At 37.8% G+C, this 18,136-nt stretch overlaps 2 protein-coding genes across 2 annotated transcripts; one reads left to right on the top strand and one right to left on the bottom strand.

Annotated features, from left to right (window-relative positions):
- The first annotated feature begins 8,272 nt into the window (after positions 1–8,272).
- Positions 8,273–10,653, top strand: LOC125188899 (calcium-dependent protein kinase 17-like). The gene is made up of 7 exons (XM_048085992.1): positions 8,273–9,281; positions 9,364–9,516; positions 9,600–9,715; positions 9,800–9,967; positions 10,053–10,180; positions 10,277–10,376; positions 10,470–10,653. Exons 1-7 carry the CDS (start codon positions 8,495–8,497, stop codon positions 10,569–10,571), a joined length of 1,554 nt encoding a protein of 517 aa, XP_047941949.1. The 5' UTR covers positions 8,273–8,494; the 3' UTR covers positions 10,572–10,653.
- Positions 10,654–11,126: 473 nt separating this feature from the next.
- LOC125186117 (dihydropyrimidinase) lies at positions 11,127–15,916 on the bottom strand. The gene is made up of 13 exons (XM_048082437.1): positions 15,719–15,916; positions 15,433–15,600; positions 15,103–15,154; positions 14,208–14,477; positions 13,880–14,091; positions 13,239–13,359; positions 12,721–12,808; positions 12,554–12,632; positions 12,179–12,266; positions 12,058–12,098; positions 11,917–11,969; positions 11,675–11,831; positions 11,127–11,572 (listed from the first exon to the last, which is right to left on the bottom strand). Exons 1-13 carry the CDS (start codon positions 15,812–15,814, stop codon positions 11,378–11,380), a joined length of 1,620 nt encoding a protein of 539 aa, XP_047938394.1. The 5' UTR covers positions 15,815–15,916; the 3' UTR covers positions 11,127–11,377.
- Positions 15,917–18,136: the final 2,220 nt, after the last annotated feature.

Genomic DNA, 18,136 nt, shown 5'->3' with positions numbered 1-18,136 from the left:
TTCGTTCAATACATTATATAACGAGGGGTGGGGGTGGTTTTGCACCTCCCCTAAAGAGGCTCCTGCTGCTTAAATTTGAAGGGCTTGATCTATAATCTATATCTATAAATATATAAAAACATAGTTCTTGACTTCCTATTTTGGCACCAACTTTAATAAAATGTGGACTATATTGCATATTGTAAAATTTTAATTTCATCTATTAACTCTTATTTACACATGCTCTTGGCTCTTTGTCCCATAGTTAGATGATTGTCAATGAAAGGCTGACAATAAACATTTGGTCAATGCATAATTGGTAGGGCACACCATATTATCATGCCATTTGACGTGTCTAGACCACTGAATTTTTAATCAAAACGTATTGCTCTCAAACCAACTATAAACTAGAAAAATATTCGAAGATATAGAATCCACTTCATAACTAACTTGCAAAGGATGAGCCTGGTGTTGCTTCACTTCATATAGAATTTAATCTCTGCAAAATTCAAATTGATTAGGACGAAGAATGAGCGAGATAGAACCATATATAGCCGTTGTTCGTATATAAGATCAATGTAGTTTCATTTTTTTTTCTTACTTTTAAGATTGAACACAAATCGATGGGATAATACGTTATTACTCTCTCCGTCTCATTGAAGATGACTCACTTTTATCCCAAATAAAATGACTTATTACTAAAACTAGAAACACCTTTTATCTCTACTTTATTTCTTCATTCTTACTTTACTCTCTCCACTTAACACACAATAAAATTGCATAAAATCCTGTGCCGCCCAAGGAAGGGATCATCTTCCTTGTGACGGAGGGAGTACTATATTAATTAAGAATGAGCAAGCAAGAACTACTTGACCACAATCGCACGAACATGTCGCACTTTGTGAAAATCCCCACCTCCTTCTATACTAACTCGTTCTCCTAATTCAGGCATTTCACAAATTTGCACATCTGTTAAGACATCGAGGATTCTGAATCCATCTGGGACTATCTCCAAGCGAGGGTAGTTATGGATGAAAATTTTAGAAACAAGGGGTAGGCTCCTTTCTCCACTTTCTATTCTCTTGGGTTTGGTATGTCTATAATTCCAAGCTTCTTGATAAAAGGAAACGAAGACGAATAACATTTTATTTATTTTTGTTGAATTCAGAGAAGCAATCGAACAAGAAAGCAGAGCTAAGTGTGAAGGTAAGGTTGAAGAAGAAGAGATGTTGCAGAGTAAGTGAACTCCTCTCATGGAACATTTGGTGCCTTGCCAGACATATAGCTCCACTGTTGTCACAGTGGATTGTTACACCCTTTTGCCTTATGCCAAAATCAGATATAAGCCCCATTAGCCATTTGCTCTCCTTAACAGCCGAAGTCAAAGCCATATACTCTGCTTTTGTGGTAGATAAAGCCACCACACTCTGCAAACTAGACTTCCAACACACAGCTGATCCATATAAGGTAAAGATATAGCCTGTTTGAGATCTTCTAGTGTCTAGGCTTGCTGCATAGTCCGAGTCACAGAAACCCATCAAAGGCTCCTTCTCCATCTGACCACCACCCTCAAACAAGATTCCCAACTTATCAGATCCTCTCAGGTACCTTAATGTCCATTTCAGAGCAGCCCAATGCTGCCTCCCAAAACCTGACATGTATCTGCTGGTGGTGCTTATGGCATGGGCTATATCTGGCCGAGTACAAATCATCAAGTACATCATATTCCCAACTATGTTGGAGTATGGGATCAGCTCCATTTCCTTCTTTTCTTCCTCACTTTCTGCCCTCTGATCCTTAGACAGTTTGAAGTGAGCTACTCCCAACTAGTGGAGTAGAGGCCTTTCTCAAGTTCTCTGTCTTGAATTTCTTTAGTGTTTTCAAAATATAGTCAGTTTGGAACAACCAAAGTTTCTTACTGCCTCTATCCCTGACTATATCCATCCCAAGGATCCTTTTAGCAGAGCCCAGATCCTTCATTTCAAAATGTTCTTTCAACTGAGTCTTCACAACCTTCAACTCATGCATGTCTGCACCAGCCAGCAACATATCATCTACATAGAGTAGAAGATATACTGGTTCTTTGCCTTCTTGTCTTTTCACAAAAACACAACTATCATACTGAGACCTAGAGAACCCCAGATCCAAGAGACTCCCTCCAAACTTCAGGTACCACTGCCTACTACTTTGTTTGAGGCCATAAATGCTCTTCTTGAGCATGCACACCTTCTCCTCTGATCCAGGGACCTCAAAGCCTTGAGGCTGCATCATGTATATAGTCTCTTCCAAGTCCCCATTCAAGAATGCAGTTTTTACATCCAATTGCTCCAATTCCCAGTTCCTTTGGGCCACAATAGACAGCAAAAACTCTGATGGAACTATGCTTAACAACTAGAGAGAAAACTTCATTAAAGTCAATCCCTTCTTGTTGGTTGAAACCCTTGGCTACAAGCCTAGCTTTAAATCTTACTTCTCCAGATTCAGAAGATTCAAGCTTCCTTTTGAACACCCACTTGCAACCAATCACTTTTCTGAACTGATCTTTGTCAACCAGCACCCATGTTTTATTCTTTATCAGTGAATCAAACTCTTCTTTCATTGCTTGATGCCAGAGCTTAGACTCTGCACCACTTATTGCCTCAGTGTAAGAGGCTGGTTCAGAGAATTCCATCTGCTCAGCAATGTGGAGGGCATAGCACAACATCTCAGAATCACCATATCTAGCTGGTGGCCTTATATTGGTTCTTCTTGTTCTGTCTCTGGCCAACTGATAATCTCTGAGGTCTTGCCCCTGATCTTGATTAAGTTGCTGTGCAGCACTGTCATTATCATCATCAGAAGTGACATTGGTATCCATGATATCATTTTGATCCAGACTTTTACTTCCAGATGCTATTTCCTCCACCTCAAAATGAGTATCAACTGGATCAGTAGAGGAGTTGCCCTTACTTTTGGGTTTGTGCTCCAGAAGAGGCATCTTTTCTTCTAAGAACACCACATCCCTGCTTACCAATATCTTGTGTTGCCCAGGCTCTATACACCAGAGCGTGTAGCCTTTCACACCTTTCTGATAACCCAACATGATGCACTGCAAAGCTCTTGCATCAAGCTTACCTTTCTTCTGATGTGCAAAGGCCTTGCAGCCAAAGGGCCTTAACTTGCTATAATCAGATTTTCCTCCATACCACTTCTCATCTGGAATTGCTCCACCTATCCCAGAAGAAGGACACTTGTTGATGAGGTATGCAGCTGTTGAAACTGCTTCAGCCCAGAACTCCTTCCCTGCACCAGAAGAACTTAGCAAACATCTCACCATTTCAAGCAATGTGCGGTTCATCCTCTCAGCAACCCCATTCTACTGAGGGTTTGCTGGGACTGTCCTATGGCGCTTGATCCCTCTTTCTTGACAAAAAGTATCAAAATCTTTAGACAAGTACTCAAGGCCATTATCAGTCCTTAATATCTTGGGCAAGGTTCCCTTTTCATTCTGCATCTCATTGCACCAAATCTTGAATGTCTTAAAAGCATCAGACTTCTCCTTCAAGACATACACCCAAACTTTCCTAGACCAATCATCTATGATGGACATATAGTACTTTCCTCCACCTAGACTCTTAATAGAAGCTGGCCCCCATAAATCTGAATGAATGTAGTCAAGAGGTGAAGTGGAAGTATGCTTACCAGTTGGATATGACAACTTCTTGGCCTTTCCCAGCAAGCAATCCTCACACTGCTCTGCTGGTTCTGATATTGCTGCCTCAATCAAGCCTTTCTGGACCAAGGCTTTCAAACTTCCATTGGCCGGATGTCCAAGCCTTAAGTGCCATCTTCTAATATCAGATGTTATGATGGGATTAGACTCATTCATTATGACAGAGGCTTGCAAATAATAAAGGCTTTCCACTCTCTGAGCAAGCATCTTGATCTTTGAATTCTTGCAGATTTTCATTTCTCCATTCTCTGATGTGAATGAGAAACCTTTCTTTTCAAGTGTTCCCAGAGATACCAAGTTCCTTTTCACCTCCGGAATGAACCTTACATCTGAGAGCATCTTCACAGAACCATCCTGCAACCTCAAGAAGATATTTCCAACACCTCTAATATTGCAAGCTTTGTTGTTTCCTAGCAGCACAGATCCATCAGTCTCAGTCAGATCTTGAAACCACTCTTTATTGGGACACATATGGAAAGAACATCCGGAATCCATTATCCATGATCCCTTCTCAGCCTTCTCCATAACATTCATTACCTCATGAGTTTCTTCTCCATCATCTGGCACCATAGTGTTGTGAGATTGAGACTCTGAGGCCTGCTTTCTCTTCCACGCATAACACTCCTTCTTCAAGTGCCCTGGCTTCTTGTACCAGTGGCAAGAACGAGTCTCCTTGACTCCAGAACCCTCACCCTTAATATCCTCATTCTTCTTTTTAAACCTCTTCTTGTTGAACTTCTTGATGTTCAGTGACTCTGGCTGGGAATCTACACGTCTGGTAGCACCTTTCTGCAATTCCTTTGCCATCAAAGCTGCGTGTACTTCGGCTAGTGTAATCGCCTTATCACGACCATACAAGATCGCATCGCGCATCTGATCATAAGAATCGGGGAGAGCATTGAGCACCAATATGGCTTTATCTTCATCGCTGATCTTGACGTCCACGGCTTCAAGATCATCAATCGATTTGGTAAAATCCTCCAGCTGCTCGATGATTGATCTTTCTTTCGTGAAGCTATAGGAGTAAAGCCTCCTCTTCATGTAGAGGCGATTGGCTAAAGATTTTGCCCAGTAAAGTTCATCCAACTTTGACAGAATCTCTTATGCAGTTTTCTGGTGTTGAACCTCTCTTAAAACCTTATCGCCCAGGCATAAGATCACAGCGTTGTGCGCCTTCAATTGCATCTCCTCGAGCTTCGCCTGACCTTTTTCATCGAGAGCTGGTGTCTTCCCTTTATTCTCTGGATCTGCAGGAGCTAGAACTGCCGCAAGCCCTGTTGCACATGAACCGCGCGCATTTTCATTTTCCACAAGCCGTAGTCATTTTTCTCGGTGAATTTCTCAGCCTCTAATCTCGCCGCCATCTTCTACACTTTCTTGATCGATCCACCTTCCCACAGACGGCGCCAATTGTTGAATTCAGAGAAGCAATCGAACAAGAAAGCAGAGCTAAGTGTGAAGGTAAGGTTGAAGAAGAAGAGATGTTGCAGAGTAAGTGAACTTCTTATTGAGTGAACGAGAATGAAGTTACTAACTGCGGAACTGCTTCTACACAAAGCTATTTACACTACTTATACTCTAGCAAAACAAGAGTGTATGAGAGCTACACTCAATCAGTTACAACAAACTAGATCAACTAACTACTAACGACTAGATGCCAGCTCAAAAGTGAGCCTAAGTCTTGATTCCATATGCTGCAGCTCCACTTTGCTCCCATGCACCATCAGTTGCTGTACATGACCATAATCCACGACACTTTCCCCAAAAGCATCTCTAAGTCATCAATAATCTATATCTATACTAATATAAAGAGAGTTTTGGAACTATTTTCAAAAATGCCATTAAGCTATGTTTTAGAGGGAAACATCACAAATTCTTAGAAGAGTTTGGTTATTATATTTGAAGCATATGAGTAGTGATAAAATATAATATCTATATCTTAATACAATGTCAACATATTGTAAAATATCAATATTTTGTTGTCAACATAGTGTCATGTTAACACTGTGTTGACATTTCTATCGATGTTATTTTTTCATCTATTGACATTTTCTAATTGTGTAGATCATAGTTTGGAGTTTGTACGATATTTAGAGTTTGTATTTGATTACATCCCTCCCTTAAGCATATTGTATATATGTATTTTAAAGTCAAAACAGAGATTTATTTATAGTAGAGTTAAACATAGATTTATTAAAAATGAAATCAGATATATACATTCATTACTTAGAAAAAAGCTGTTGCAATTGTAAAGAAACACTGCTGAAACTTTTGAACAAGATAACTGTCTAATACATATAGTGGAGAGATAATGACTTCCTAAAAAGTTTTAAATCTCAAGAAATACTACATAGAATAGAAACAAAAATCAATTCGAACATAAATAATCAGATCAAAATACTTGAATTGAAGAAAATCAATAACTGATGCAGCATACCACAGCGAGGCAGTGAGGCAGTGCAGAAGGAGATCTGGCGAGGCTGGCGTTTGTCAAAGTGAGAAGGTATAGCGGTGGAGCAGCGAGGCAAGCTGACGGTAAGGCGGTGAGGCAGACGAGGTGGGGCGGGGCGTAGGCTACATTTGAGAAGAAACCTTCTTAAATTTTTATACTCTTGGAAACCTACATAATCTACAAATTTTATTTTATTTCAAAAAAAATTATCAATGGTTCCCTATTTATTCTCGTGATGACTTGAAATCCTAACTTATTGTTGTACGAAATGTATTCAATTTAACAATAAGCTTGATTTTTGTAATTAAAAATTGAAGATAATTTATGATAGAAATATCTAGGAATGAATAGAATATATAAGAAAAAAAGTAGAGAATTGTAGAAGAGAATAAAATAGAATGAAATTTTTGGAATAAATACATTTGTAGTCTATATATACTCCCTTCGTCCCACCTCAAGTGATCCATTTTCCATTTGGGTTGTCCCATCTCGAAGTGATTGATTTCTTTTTATAGTAAATATTAGGCAATTTAAGTTGATTTAGCCGGGGTTTAATTACCCCTATTATGATTAAATTGACTAATCAATTTACTAATCAATTGTGCACCTGGTCCCAATCTCATTCCCCATTTATCATTCCCGTCAATATCTCTCTTGTCATCCCAATTCTCACCCCAACTTCTCTCTTTCCCTCTTTTATAAGAAAGAAACCCTAATCTAATAACGTTTCTAACATCTCTGTCGGACTTTCTCTTGTCTAGTTGATGGATCTGAATTGAGTTATGTGAATGCCATTCCAACTCAGACGCCGGTCAACATTTTCACACACGCTGACATTAGCTCTTCCACACATTCTTCCCAAATCGAAGTTGTATTTCCCTCTTTCGTCACGTCTGATGCTATGACATGGAGGATCAATTATTTTTAATATCACTAGCTAAGATTATTTTATTCAAATTAAGTTTTATGTTAATAAATTTATAACACGTGAACTCAATAATTTAAAATAATGTGTAATGTAAAATTAGTTTATGAATTTTTTTAAATTAGTAGTCAAAAAATAATTCCCAAATAAAAATACATCACATCATAGTCTCCTTTATTACTACTGTCTCTTACAACACTAAACAACTTATACAACACTTTCTTAAATTCCGTGTTGAGATTGGACGGAGGGAGTATATACTTAAGTTTTGTAAGCTTAACTTTTTTTAGTTTTAAATTTCAATGGTAAAGTGATATACTCACTCCGTCTCATTTTAAGTGACACAATTTTCCTTTTTGGATGTCTCACTCTAATTTACACATTTCTAAAATATTTACATTACTAGCTCTACTTTTTTCCTCTCTCTTACTTTATTCTTTTTCACTTTACTCACAAAACAACTCCCTCCGTCTCACAAAATTAAATGCACTCTTTACTTTTTAGTTCGTCCCACACGAATATCCACTTTCTAATTTTGGAAACTCTTTTCTCTCTAATGATGAGACTCATTCTCTACTAACAATATTTCAATTACTTATTCTCTCTATATCTCTCTTACTTTACTAATTTAATACTAAACCCGTGCCGAACCCAAAGTGCGTATTCTTTGAGGACGGAGGGAGTACTACATAAAAGTACACGTCGAATAAAATATACTCCCCTAAGTGGGACTATTAAATTAGTTTTCGTAAATTAATTAATCGGATATATATGCTAGTTACAATAAATGTGCAGTGTTTAGAGTTCAAATGATACGACACTCATATACTACATCTAAAAAACGTGCGTTATATAGATATACATTTTGCAACTAGTTCACTCTCAGTTCAAAAAAGCAGGTTAGATCACGTAATTAAATTAAAGCATACCTAATAATCAAGAAATTATTGCAGGTATCAATATCATCTTCATCTTGTTACATGTTGCTTTCGTTATGCTAATTTGACATTGCCGCCTAGTCTGCCAACTTCAAATCCACTTGTAATTAAGAATCCAAATAATGCAAACAAAATAGTTATACATGTTACATCTTAGAAATCATTTATGGGCGGTGATTAGTAATTACTATATTGGGATAGTTAGAGATATTTATTAATAGTGATTATAATGAGAGGTGGTTTGATAAGAAAAATGAGAGAGAATATTAAAAGCCAAAATGTGGGATGGAGAATAGCCTCCGGAAAAATCGTAGGAAACACAAAAATATTGTGTTGTTAATGAAAAAAATGTAGGGAAAAAGGAGAAAGGGAGAGTTGGTCCTATAATCTCTCGAGTAACCGTTGCATGCATATGCATATCTCTCAAGAGACCCTTTACCCCCAAAGACTACCTTGTAAGTTTCCCCGTTAGAAAAGAAATTCATACAATGGGCAGCTGCTGCTCCCGGAGCTCCGAAGAAGATGCTCCGGCAGAGCCAAATGCAGAGGGAGCAGCCACCGCCACCGCCTCCACCACCACCACCCCGCCACGTTCGCAAGGTGCATCCAAGAACGCCCCCGTGGGGCCCGTCCTGGGGCGTCCCATGGAGGACGTCCGCAACGCGTACACCATGGGGAAGGAGCTGGGCCGCGGCCAGTTTGGCGTGACCCACCTCTGCACGGACAAGCACACGGGCGAGCAGTTTGCGTGCAAGACCATCGCCAAGCGCAAGCTGGCCAACAACGAGGACGTGGAGGATGTCCGGAGAGAGGTGCAGATCATGCACCATCTCACCGGCCAGCCCAACATCGTCCAGCTCAAGGGTGCGTACGAGGACAAGCACTCTGTGAACCTCGTCATGGAGCTTTGCGCTGGCGGCGAGCTCTTCGACCGCATCATCTCCAAGGGGCATTACACCGAACGCGCCGCTGCCTCCCTCCTCCGCACCATCGTCCAGATTGTCCACACCTGCCATTCCATGGGGGTCATCCACAGGGATCTCAAACCCGAAAACTTCCTATTACAGAGCAAGGATGAGGACGCCCCCCTCAAGGCCACCGACTTCGGCCTCTCCGTCTTCTACAAAGAAGGCCAGGTCTTCAAGGACATCGTTGGCAGCGCCTATTACATCGCCCCTGAAGTCCTCAAGCGCAGATACGGCCCTGAGGCCGATATTTGGAGCGTTGGCGTAATGCTCTACATTCTTCTATCCGGAGTTCCCCCTTTCTGGGCAGGTCAACTGATAACTATGTCAACTACTTACATTATAAGATGTCAATACCAAGACATTTAGTCTCATCATTATATACATTACAGAGTCGGAGAATGGAATCTTCAATGCCATTCTACGAAGTCACGTTGATTTCAGCTGCGATCCGTGGCCTAACATTTCCAATGGAGCAAAGGACCTAATCAAGAAGATGTTGAACCCAGATCCCAAGCAACGCCTTTCAGCATTCCAAGTGCTAAGTACGTATTTATATACGCACATTGCTAATTAAAAATGCTTCTCTTCTCAACTGCGTTGTCCTCATTGTCTGTCTTATTTCAAGATCATCCGTGGATCAAAGAGGATGGAGAGGCTCCTGATACTCCACTAGACAATGCGGTTCTCGACAGACTCAAGCAGTTCAAAGCCATGAACCAGTTCAAAAAAGTGGCGCTACGGGTAATCAAAATTGAAGTGTCAAATCATTAATCAGTTCTCAAATCTCTACTAGTCTTCGGTGACAAACATTTATTGGATGAGCAGGTCATCGCAGGCTGCCTGTCGGAGGAAGAAATCATGGGACTGAAACAGATGTTCAAGGGAATGGATACAGACAACAGCGGAACCATAACACTTGAAGAGTTAAAGAAAGGATTGTCCAAGCAAGGCACAAAGCTGTCTGAATATGAAGTCCAGCAATTGATGGAAGCTGTAAGATTACTACATTGCTTCTTCATTTTAATTTGTGTCATCCATCCATCCATCACTCTACACTAATTGCTAATAATGGACACAGGCTGATGCTGATGGCAACGGCACCATAGACTACGAAGAATTCATCACAGCAACGATGCACATGAACAGAATGGACAGGGAAGAGCATCTCTACACAGCATTCCAATACTTTGACAAAGACAACAGCGGGTAACGTATCATGTTACGAGACTAGTTTCTTTTTTATCATGCACGAACGACAAAGGGATAATAAACCTAACACCTCTAAAATTGTATTGTAATAAGGTTCATCACCACAGAAGAGCTGGAGCAGGCTCTCCGTGAATTCGGCATGGATAATGGGAAGGACATAAAAGATCTCATACAAGAAATCGATGCTGATAACGTAACTAAAGCACAAAACCTTCTTCATCATCATCTGCCATCACTTTCAAATGCAACTAGCTAAATTACCTTACCTAATTATAAATATTTGCAGGACGGGCGGATCAACTATGATGAGTTTACGGCCATGATGAGGAAAGGCAATCCAGAGGCAGCAGCGAATCCCAAGAAACGGAGAAACAGCATCTTCAGTTGATAGAGCTATGGAACATGTTGAGCTTAAAAGAGATGAAAAATAATTTTCAACTATATATATAAAGCCTCAAGCACTTTACACAGACTGTTCTACAGAATGGGAGATGATACTAATGGAACATGATCTTTTTTACAATCTTTTTCTACAACCATTGGTTGAGAGGCAAATAACGTTCCTCACATAGAATAAAAAAAAAACCCCATTTATACACACATATCACACTTGGCTTACGGCTCTCTCTCTAAGTTGAAAATAGAAATGGGGGAAGGGAGAGAGAGGTATGTACACATATATATATGCATTTGTTTTTGTATGTATAGTAACCAAAACTATTTTACAGAAGTCCAACTCATTTCTTTTTTAGATAATTACATTAACTCTTGCAGATTCATAATGTTGGTTAATGAAAATTAGGATTGTGTAAAATAACTTCATAATGGCATTAAGAATAGGTTATTGAAGCCAAGATCCAAAATTTTCTTGCATAATTTATCAACAAGTAAAGAATGTGGAGTAGCAACCATCATAAGCCAGTAGAAACCTAACAAACTCAAATTAATTCCAACTGCATCTTCAATATCAGAAATTAGGACTGATATTCACAAGCAATCCTGGCAATCCTGACATTCACTCAAAACAAAATTACACACATACATTAAACTCTGTATATACAAGCTCTCAACTGCTTCAAGAGAGAGATTTATGTACACTGTAAATAATAGGAGAGGACTTGTAACTTGTTGCTTAATACTTAGTGTGAGTCTTTTGTACGTAAAAATGGAAGTATCAAGTGCAGAACCAGAAGCTCAAGTTGTGTGGATGCTGCTTCGCACCACCGGAGCTCGTAGGGAAGATAAATACTCGGCGTCCGCTCTTTCCAATCCGTCAAACAAATAGTTGAAAGGCGCCATTTTTATGTATTTTCCCCTGCCAGGAACAGCCTTCAGTTCCTCCTCCTCCCAAACGACCCTTCCGCCAGCAATTGTTACTTCCACTTTCCCCTTCAAGAAATTAAGGAAACATAGCTTTTAACAACTTATGATTCCATGGCTTATAAGGCGCACCCATCATGCAGTCGAGACAGAATTACGAGAAGATTTTACCTTGCCCCTTCTTCCCTCATAGACATTTGTATCTGTTCGATAGTGGTGGGATTTTGCGCTGATCTCAAAGCTTGAATTCGGGTTCAAGACTATTATGTCTGCATCTGACCCGACTAGTATTGCGCCTTTTTTGGGATATATGTTAAAAATTCTGGCACTGAATGGGAGCAAAGGTTAGAACTTAGAACTTAGAGACAATTCACAAGTGTTGGAGTTGATTACTGGCGAAAAGTAAAGCATACCACTCTGTGCTCGTCACCTTAACAAATTCAGTGACAGATAGTTGTCCAGATGCCTGAAAGTTCAAGATATATAAATGCTGAAAGTTCAAGATATATATAGTACTGTTAAACTATGAAAAATGGAAATAATGGCAAACATACCACCATTATATCCCAAACCAGATGCATTCTCTCCTCAAGACCTGTAGGACAAGGGCGAATCAGATGAAATAGAAAATTATCCATCTTTTGAAATGCACAAGTATTTAGAAAATGATGGTACCATTGACTCCATTTGGTATTTTTCTAAAATCATCAATACCCATGGCTTTCTGGGTTGAGTTGAAAGTACAGTGATCTGTTCCGACAAGCTGCAACATGTTTTAGTGATACTTAGGTAGAGTAGAAGAATATATGCCAACTATCACATCTGAAGTGATGATCAGAACCTTGAACAGATGATACAACATCAACATTGAAATCACATATGAATGTTTTTTAAAAGCTAACTGCAGGGCCAGATCCCACAAATATCTAAATACAAATATTTTAATTGCATATCTTGTTTTTTGCTAGTTGACAATTACCCTTAGTATACATATGATAATTTAAAGGGTATGCCACAAGACCAGAAGTCAGATAAGAGAAAAATCAAAACCTGTAAAACCCCAGTTGAGAGAGCTGCTTGAAGAGCTTTACTATGTCCAGGCCCTCTAATAGGTGGACTCATGACATACCTGGAACAAAAGGAAATCGAAATGTCATACTTTAGAAAGGTGTAGAAAAATATAATCTAATTATTTCTGGAAGAAGGAAAGTTCTTGCTTTGCTGCTGTGTGAAAATCAGAGTCCCATAGGATAGAATCATCCAGTTCTAGTCCTGAAACTACTGGCTCCCCAATAACCTTTTGACCTGCAGGTGTGAAACAAAATAATGTATACTATATGTCTCTTTTGTAGATCTGGTGATAATAGAGAGCATGACCCGATGAACAAGAAGGGTGAAGAACGGAAACAAAACAAAATTGAAACTGAATATGAGCACACAGTTTAGCAAAACATGAAAGAGAGCAAAGTGCGCTGCATGATAAGAAAAGCCAATTGAAGCATGAGGACCGAACAACTAGGTAAAATTTAAAATGTCAGTTTCAGGGTAAGGCTGAGAAAAATGACTGGAGTACTGACTTACAAGATGAACTTGATGACTAAATAAGAGTAACCTAAGCTGGATCACGTTTGTAAATAGCTCAGTCAAGAACATTAAGTTTCTCAAGAATTGAACGAACTAGCTGATGATTTCACGTTTGAAAGTACAACAGCATTTACATATAAGTTCAACAAACCTGATTTTCGAGCTTTAGCTATTTCTTCCATTGCATCTATGCTCATCACATGGACAACATACAAAGGAGTGTTCACGAAACCAGCCAAACGAATAGCTCGGCTAGTTGCCTCACCTTCTAGCTGCACAGAGGTAAAACGAATCAACTGACTGAGGACAAAATGAAGAAGTTTATTGATGCCCATGAACTAGTAATCAGCCCGACATGTAATAAGTGATTCTAATCTAACACTGTGAACTATTATTAAATGATATAACAATCTAGCCATAACCTGATGCTAAATAAGTACCTCAATCCGAACTATATAATTTTACTGCTGAATCAGTGAATCCTATCAGAGTTTTAAGTATTAACTTTCAGAGTATCTTTCAATCTCCTCACAACCGCTAGCATGGAAAAATGAAGGCTATTAAATGCCTATTGTCATATCAAACTTGTTATGCTACAAGCTACAAGCTACCATCTATGATCTATTTATTTTGAGGAAATCCCTGATAAAATGAAATTTCCGGAAAGTAAAATAATGTATATATAGCTTGGAAGAAAACATAATCTTAGCCTTAGAATTTACAGTTGGCAAACTATTCTAAATAAAACAATAATACTTGATAGTAGTATAATAAAACCTAAAATGGATTTACCGCTGGTGGCCTTGAAAGTGCATGACCCTCAGGACCTGTAATGCCAAGTTCTATCATTCGTTTTTGTCCTTCAAACACAGCATCTCCATTCTCTGCATGGACCATGGCTAAGGCACCAAGAGATTTACATTTTTTGAACCCCTCAAGCAGAAGTTCATCACTGATCATTAGAGAACCCTTGTAGGCCATGAAAAACTTAAAAGAATTAATTCCTGTACCGTGCAAGAAGAATGAGTTATTCAGTTTATTGAAACAGCACTTGAGTGAGATAACAAATTGTCTTTAATGATTCAAAAGTATAACCGGACATAGGGATAGGGAGGCATACCTTTTTCCTTAACCATTACCTCCATTTCTCTAGAAACAGTGTCATCCCATTTTGTGATTGCCATGTGAAAACCATAATCCATGGCTGACCTTTCTGACTTCTTTACATAAGCTTCATATCCTGATGATAAGCTCCCATTCACGGGTATAACAAAATCAATGTGCATGGTGGTTCCACCGGCTAAAGCAGCAGCCTGCCCACTGAAGAAGTCATCAATTGTCTCAGTGCCCATGAACTCCATTGCTAAGTGTGTATGTGGATCAATTCCTCCTGGCACCATCAAAGATGCACATTACAGGGATAGTATAGTTACTAGACTTTGTAGACTCTACTAGTCTCATAAATGTCAAAGCTCTTACGTGTCCCAAGCATCAAAATATCACAACAAATATTAAGAACATCATTCATTATTTCTGGTAGGGACAGCTTTATGAGCTACATTACTTGATGAACTAGCTCATATGTTACATGGAAGAGGGGTGTTGCTTTATGTACTTTGACAACAGTCTTAATGAATTGGGGAGGGAAATCACAATGGGCGTAATATTGATTGATAATGGGGAGTTGTAACATAGATAATGGAATCAGAAACTTTTAGACACCACACCCAATATACCAAGCAACACTAATGGCAATGATTCTCACTTGATTTCATTCTTCAATATGATCACCTCGCCATGTACCCCCTAAATAAAGATAACTAATTCACATGATTCACACTTGCAGAGCCAGACATTCCCTTTAAAACTCACACTAACAGAGCCGGACATTCATTTCTAATATCAGAATATAACTAGCTCCTTGTATGTATATCAATTCTAAACTGCTGAAAAACACTATGTAGATCATCAAAATGCTTTTGAGATACTGTCACAGCTTTTGGTTGCGAATATACCTGGCATGACATACTTGCCAGTAGCATCAATAATCTTAACATCATCTGCAACCTGCAGACCAGGCATAAACTTTCCTTATGTATTTATAAACATTAAGCTACATATCAGGGAAAACTGAGTTCTAATTAAATCTTCTCAGCCTTCGTTATAAATATTCAGCCAACTTATACAGTTAGTCATAAAAACAATCCTTGAACAGTGAAAAGTGAGTTCTAGATCCACTTATGCAAAACAAACTTCTCCAACTATAAAACTAGATACAAATTTAACTTCTATCCATATCAATTTCCAAAAATTGAAATCACATGGAGATTTAATGATGCCATTACCACGATATCCTTCTGAACTGCAGCAATGATGCCATCCTCAATATACACATCAGAAACCTCTTTATGGTGAGCGTTCACTACAGTTCCCCCCTTAATCAGTATCTTCGACGTAGGCGCAGTAGCAGCTCCACACGCCAAGTTGCCATACTCAGCCCCGGCATCGCAGAACTACACAATTCAATATCGGAGAAAAGAAGAAAATCAAAGATAAAAGAAGATAGATACATCAAACTCTGTTGAAACTTAACTAAGATGATCGGTAGCAAAATTTAAAATCCAAATATACCTGATTGTTGGATCCACATAACGGCGAGATGAGTGAAAGGAAGAGGATGATGAGGAGATGAGGTGAAGGAGCTCTTTGAGCAAGAGAAGAGTCCATTTTTGGTTGTTTACGAAGCTTGTTTTCCGATATGGCAATGGAAATCTGCTACCAGTTTGACTTGTTGAGAATCACAATCTTCATGGTTTGACTAAAATATTATCAAAGCTTCATCAATTTTTAATTAGATAAAAGTTCCATATACTTATCCACATTTTTTTTCCTATTTTTTTTAATCTTATGGAGTAATACATTAAAGTGGTGTTCAATTTACTAGATAAAATAATATTAAGATATCATCTATGATTGAGTTGTAAGATTTTTTTAGTCACGTAGAGTTAACTATGACTAATTATTCATGATTAATCTAGGATTGAGTTGTAAGATTGAATCTCATTAACCAAATATACTACAAATTCAATCTCGGATACAATCTTGCAAACCGAAAATCCCCTAAATTTAATTATGTAATACTCCTAGCTTTTGATCCTAAATACTAATATCTCAATTCCATAGAAATGGACTGAATTTCCTTTTTCCCCAATCCAATAAAAATAGTACTCCCCCCGTCCTATAAAAGATGTCCTTTTTAGTTTGTCCCACAAAAGATGTCATATTTTTTTTGGAAAAAATTCTCACTCACATGAATATAAAAATTATATTTTTTTCTCCATTTAACACACAAATCAAAACCTCCTAAAATCTCGTGTCGTCCGACAAGTGTGATATCTTTTATAGAACGGAGAGAGTAGTACATAATCATTTATGAAAATCTTTTTCTCTTTCTTTTTTTATTTTACTTTTTATAGTCCCAATCTACACTATTATTTAATCAACTTTTTTTTTCCTTCTATCTTACTTTATCAATTACGTGTTACACTAGTTATCTAATTAGTTTATTTCTATAGAACGGAGGGAGTATATTTTAACTTATATTCAACGATTTTATTAAAAAATTATCAGAACACACCATTCTGACAAGAGTAGTAAGTCCAACATCATTCTAAAGAAAAGAATATATATCAACATTCTTCTCTTTTTAATTTTTAATTTTAATGCATTTAAGTTACTAATTTGGTGGTCAAAATGATGTCTATCGTTAACTTTTTTTTAATCATTAAATATGGACCAATACATGTTGTTTACGACCATCAACTACCACACTTGTGTACTATGATTAAAGTGTTTTTTTGGCAAATGTAAATGACTAATTTTGAACTATACTCTTTTTGTTAATCCCCCAACTTTTATAAATAGCCAATTATATCGTAAAATATTACTACCTCCGTCCCTCAAAATTTGCTATACTTTGACCCGACACGGATTTTAAGAAATGTAATGGAAGTTGAAAAAGTTGGTGGGATGTGGATCCTACTTTCAAAGTATTGGTTTTATAATAAAATGTGAGTAGGAATGAGTTAGTGGAATATGAGGTTCACTACCAAAAATGATAAAAGTGAAATGTATCAAATTTTCAGGGACGGAACGAAATGGTAATATGTATCAAATTTTAAGGGATAGTATATAAATTAAACGTTTGATATAGATTTGGAAAAATTATACTTGATGTAATTGACGATAAATATTATGAAGACAATATATCTGACCATTTAAATAAAGATGTTTTGTAAACGTACAAAAGAACATCGTCTTTTTAAAAGTAGCTATTTTGTCCCAAAAACCAGTAGGTAATAGGGGTGTTAACAATACCTTGTTGATTTCTAAACTCAATTACCTAAAAGTTAAAAATATTGTTGGAGATGATGAGTAGGTGATGAGCAGGTGCATCATCAACTTAAAATTAGTGGTGGATTTTTTGATTAGTATTGAGTAATTCATGGCTAAAAAGGCAGCCACATTTACACTACATCGTATTTTGATTTTTGTGGGTGGCATTTGATGACTTCCTCTTTAAGCATAGATGCATGTATATGTATGTAAAAGATGATTTTGAGGTATGCATGTATATGGAAATGATTTGAAGCAAAAAATCGATAGTTTTCTGGGAAAAAAACAACCATTTTCTTTGATGATTTTGAAACTCTTTTTTTGCTTTTTTCTTAATCCGAAAATATATATTTAAATTTAAAGTTTAAACTGAGAATTGATGGTTTAGATTCAAAACCTAATCTTAGTTAATCACCAAAAATCGGCGGGTTTGAATGGAACCAAAATCACTAGTTCTGGTTTAACAATTTTAATTGGGGAAAACTTGACGGGTCGAATACAGTTCAATTGAATATGAGATCCTTATCATGGTTTCACAACGTAATCGCTGATTTTTACACGCAGGCATGTCTAGCCTCAAGTCCTCAACTCTAGGATATAAAACATTGTCATATAATTATACGATATGCATCAGATTATTTTATCAAAAACTCA

This window comes from Salvia hispanica, chromosome 5, assembly GCF_023119035.1.
Source record: "Salvia hispanica cultivar TCC Black 2014 chromosome 5, UniMelb_Shisp_WGS_1.0, whole genome shotgun sequence".
NCBI classification, from domain to species: domain Eukaryota; kingdom Viridiplantae; phylum Streptophyta; class Magnoliopsida; order Lamiales; family Lamiaceae; genus Salvia; species Salvia hispanica.
The sequence above is the reverse complement of the archived record's forward strand: the minus strand, read 5'-3'. Positions and strand labels throughout refer to the sequence as shown.

Coding starts and splice junctions, on each gene's coding strand:
- LOC125188899 (XM_048085992.1), top strand. CDS start 8,495: ATGGGCAGCTGCTGCTCCCGGAGCTCCGAAGAAGATGCTCCGGCAGAG. Junction 9,968..10,052: donor TCCAGCAATTGATGGAAGCT/GTAAGATTACTA, acceptor TAATGGACACAG/GCTGATGCTGATGGCAACGG. Junction 10,181..10,276: donor TTTGACAAAGACAACAGCGG/GTAACGTATCAT, acceptor TATTGTAATAAG/GTTCATCACCACAGAAGAGC.
- LOC125186117 (XM_048082437.1), bottom strand. CDS start 15,814: ATGGACTCTTCTCTTGCTCAAAGAGCTCCTTCACCTCATCTCCTCATC. Junction 12,809..13,238: donor AGCTAAAGCTCGAAAATCAG/GTTTGTTGAACT, acceptor TCACACCTGCAG/GTCAAAAGGTTATTGGGGAG. Junction 12,267..12,553: donor TCTCAACTGGGGTTTTACAG/GTTTTGATTTTT, acceptor AACATGTTGCAG/CTTGTCGGAACAGATCACTG.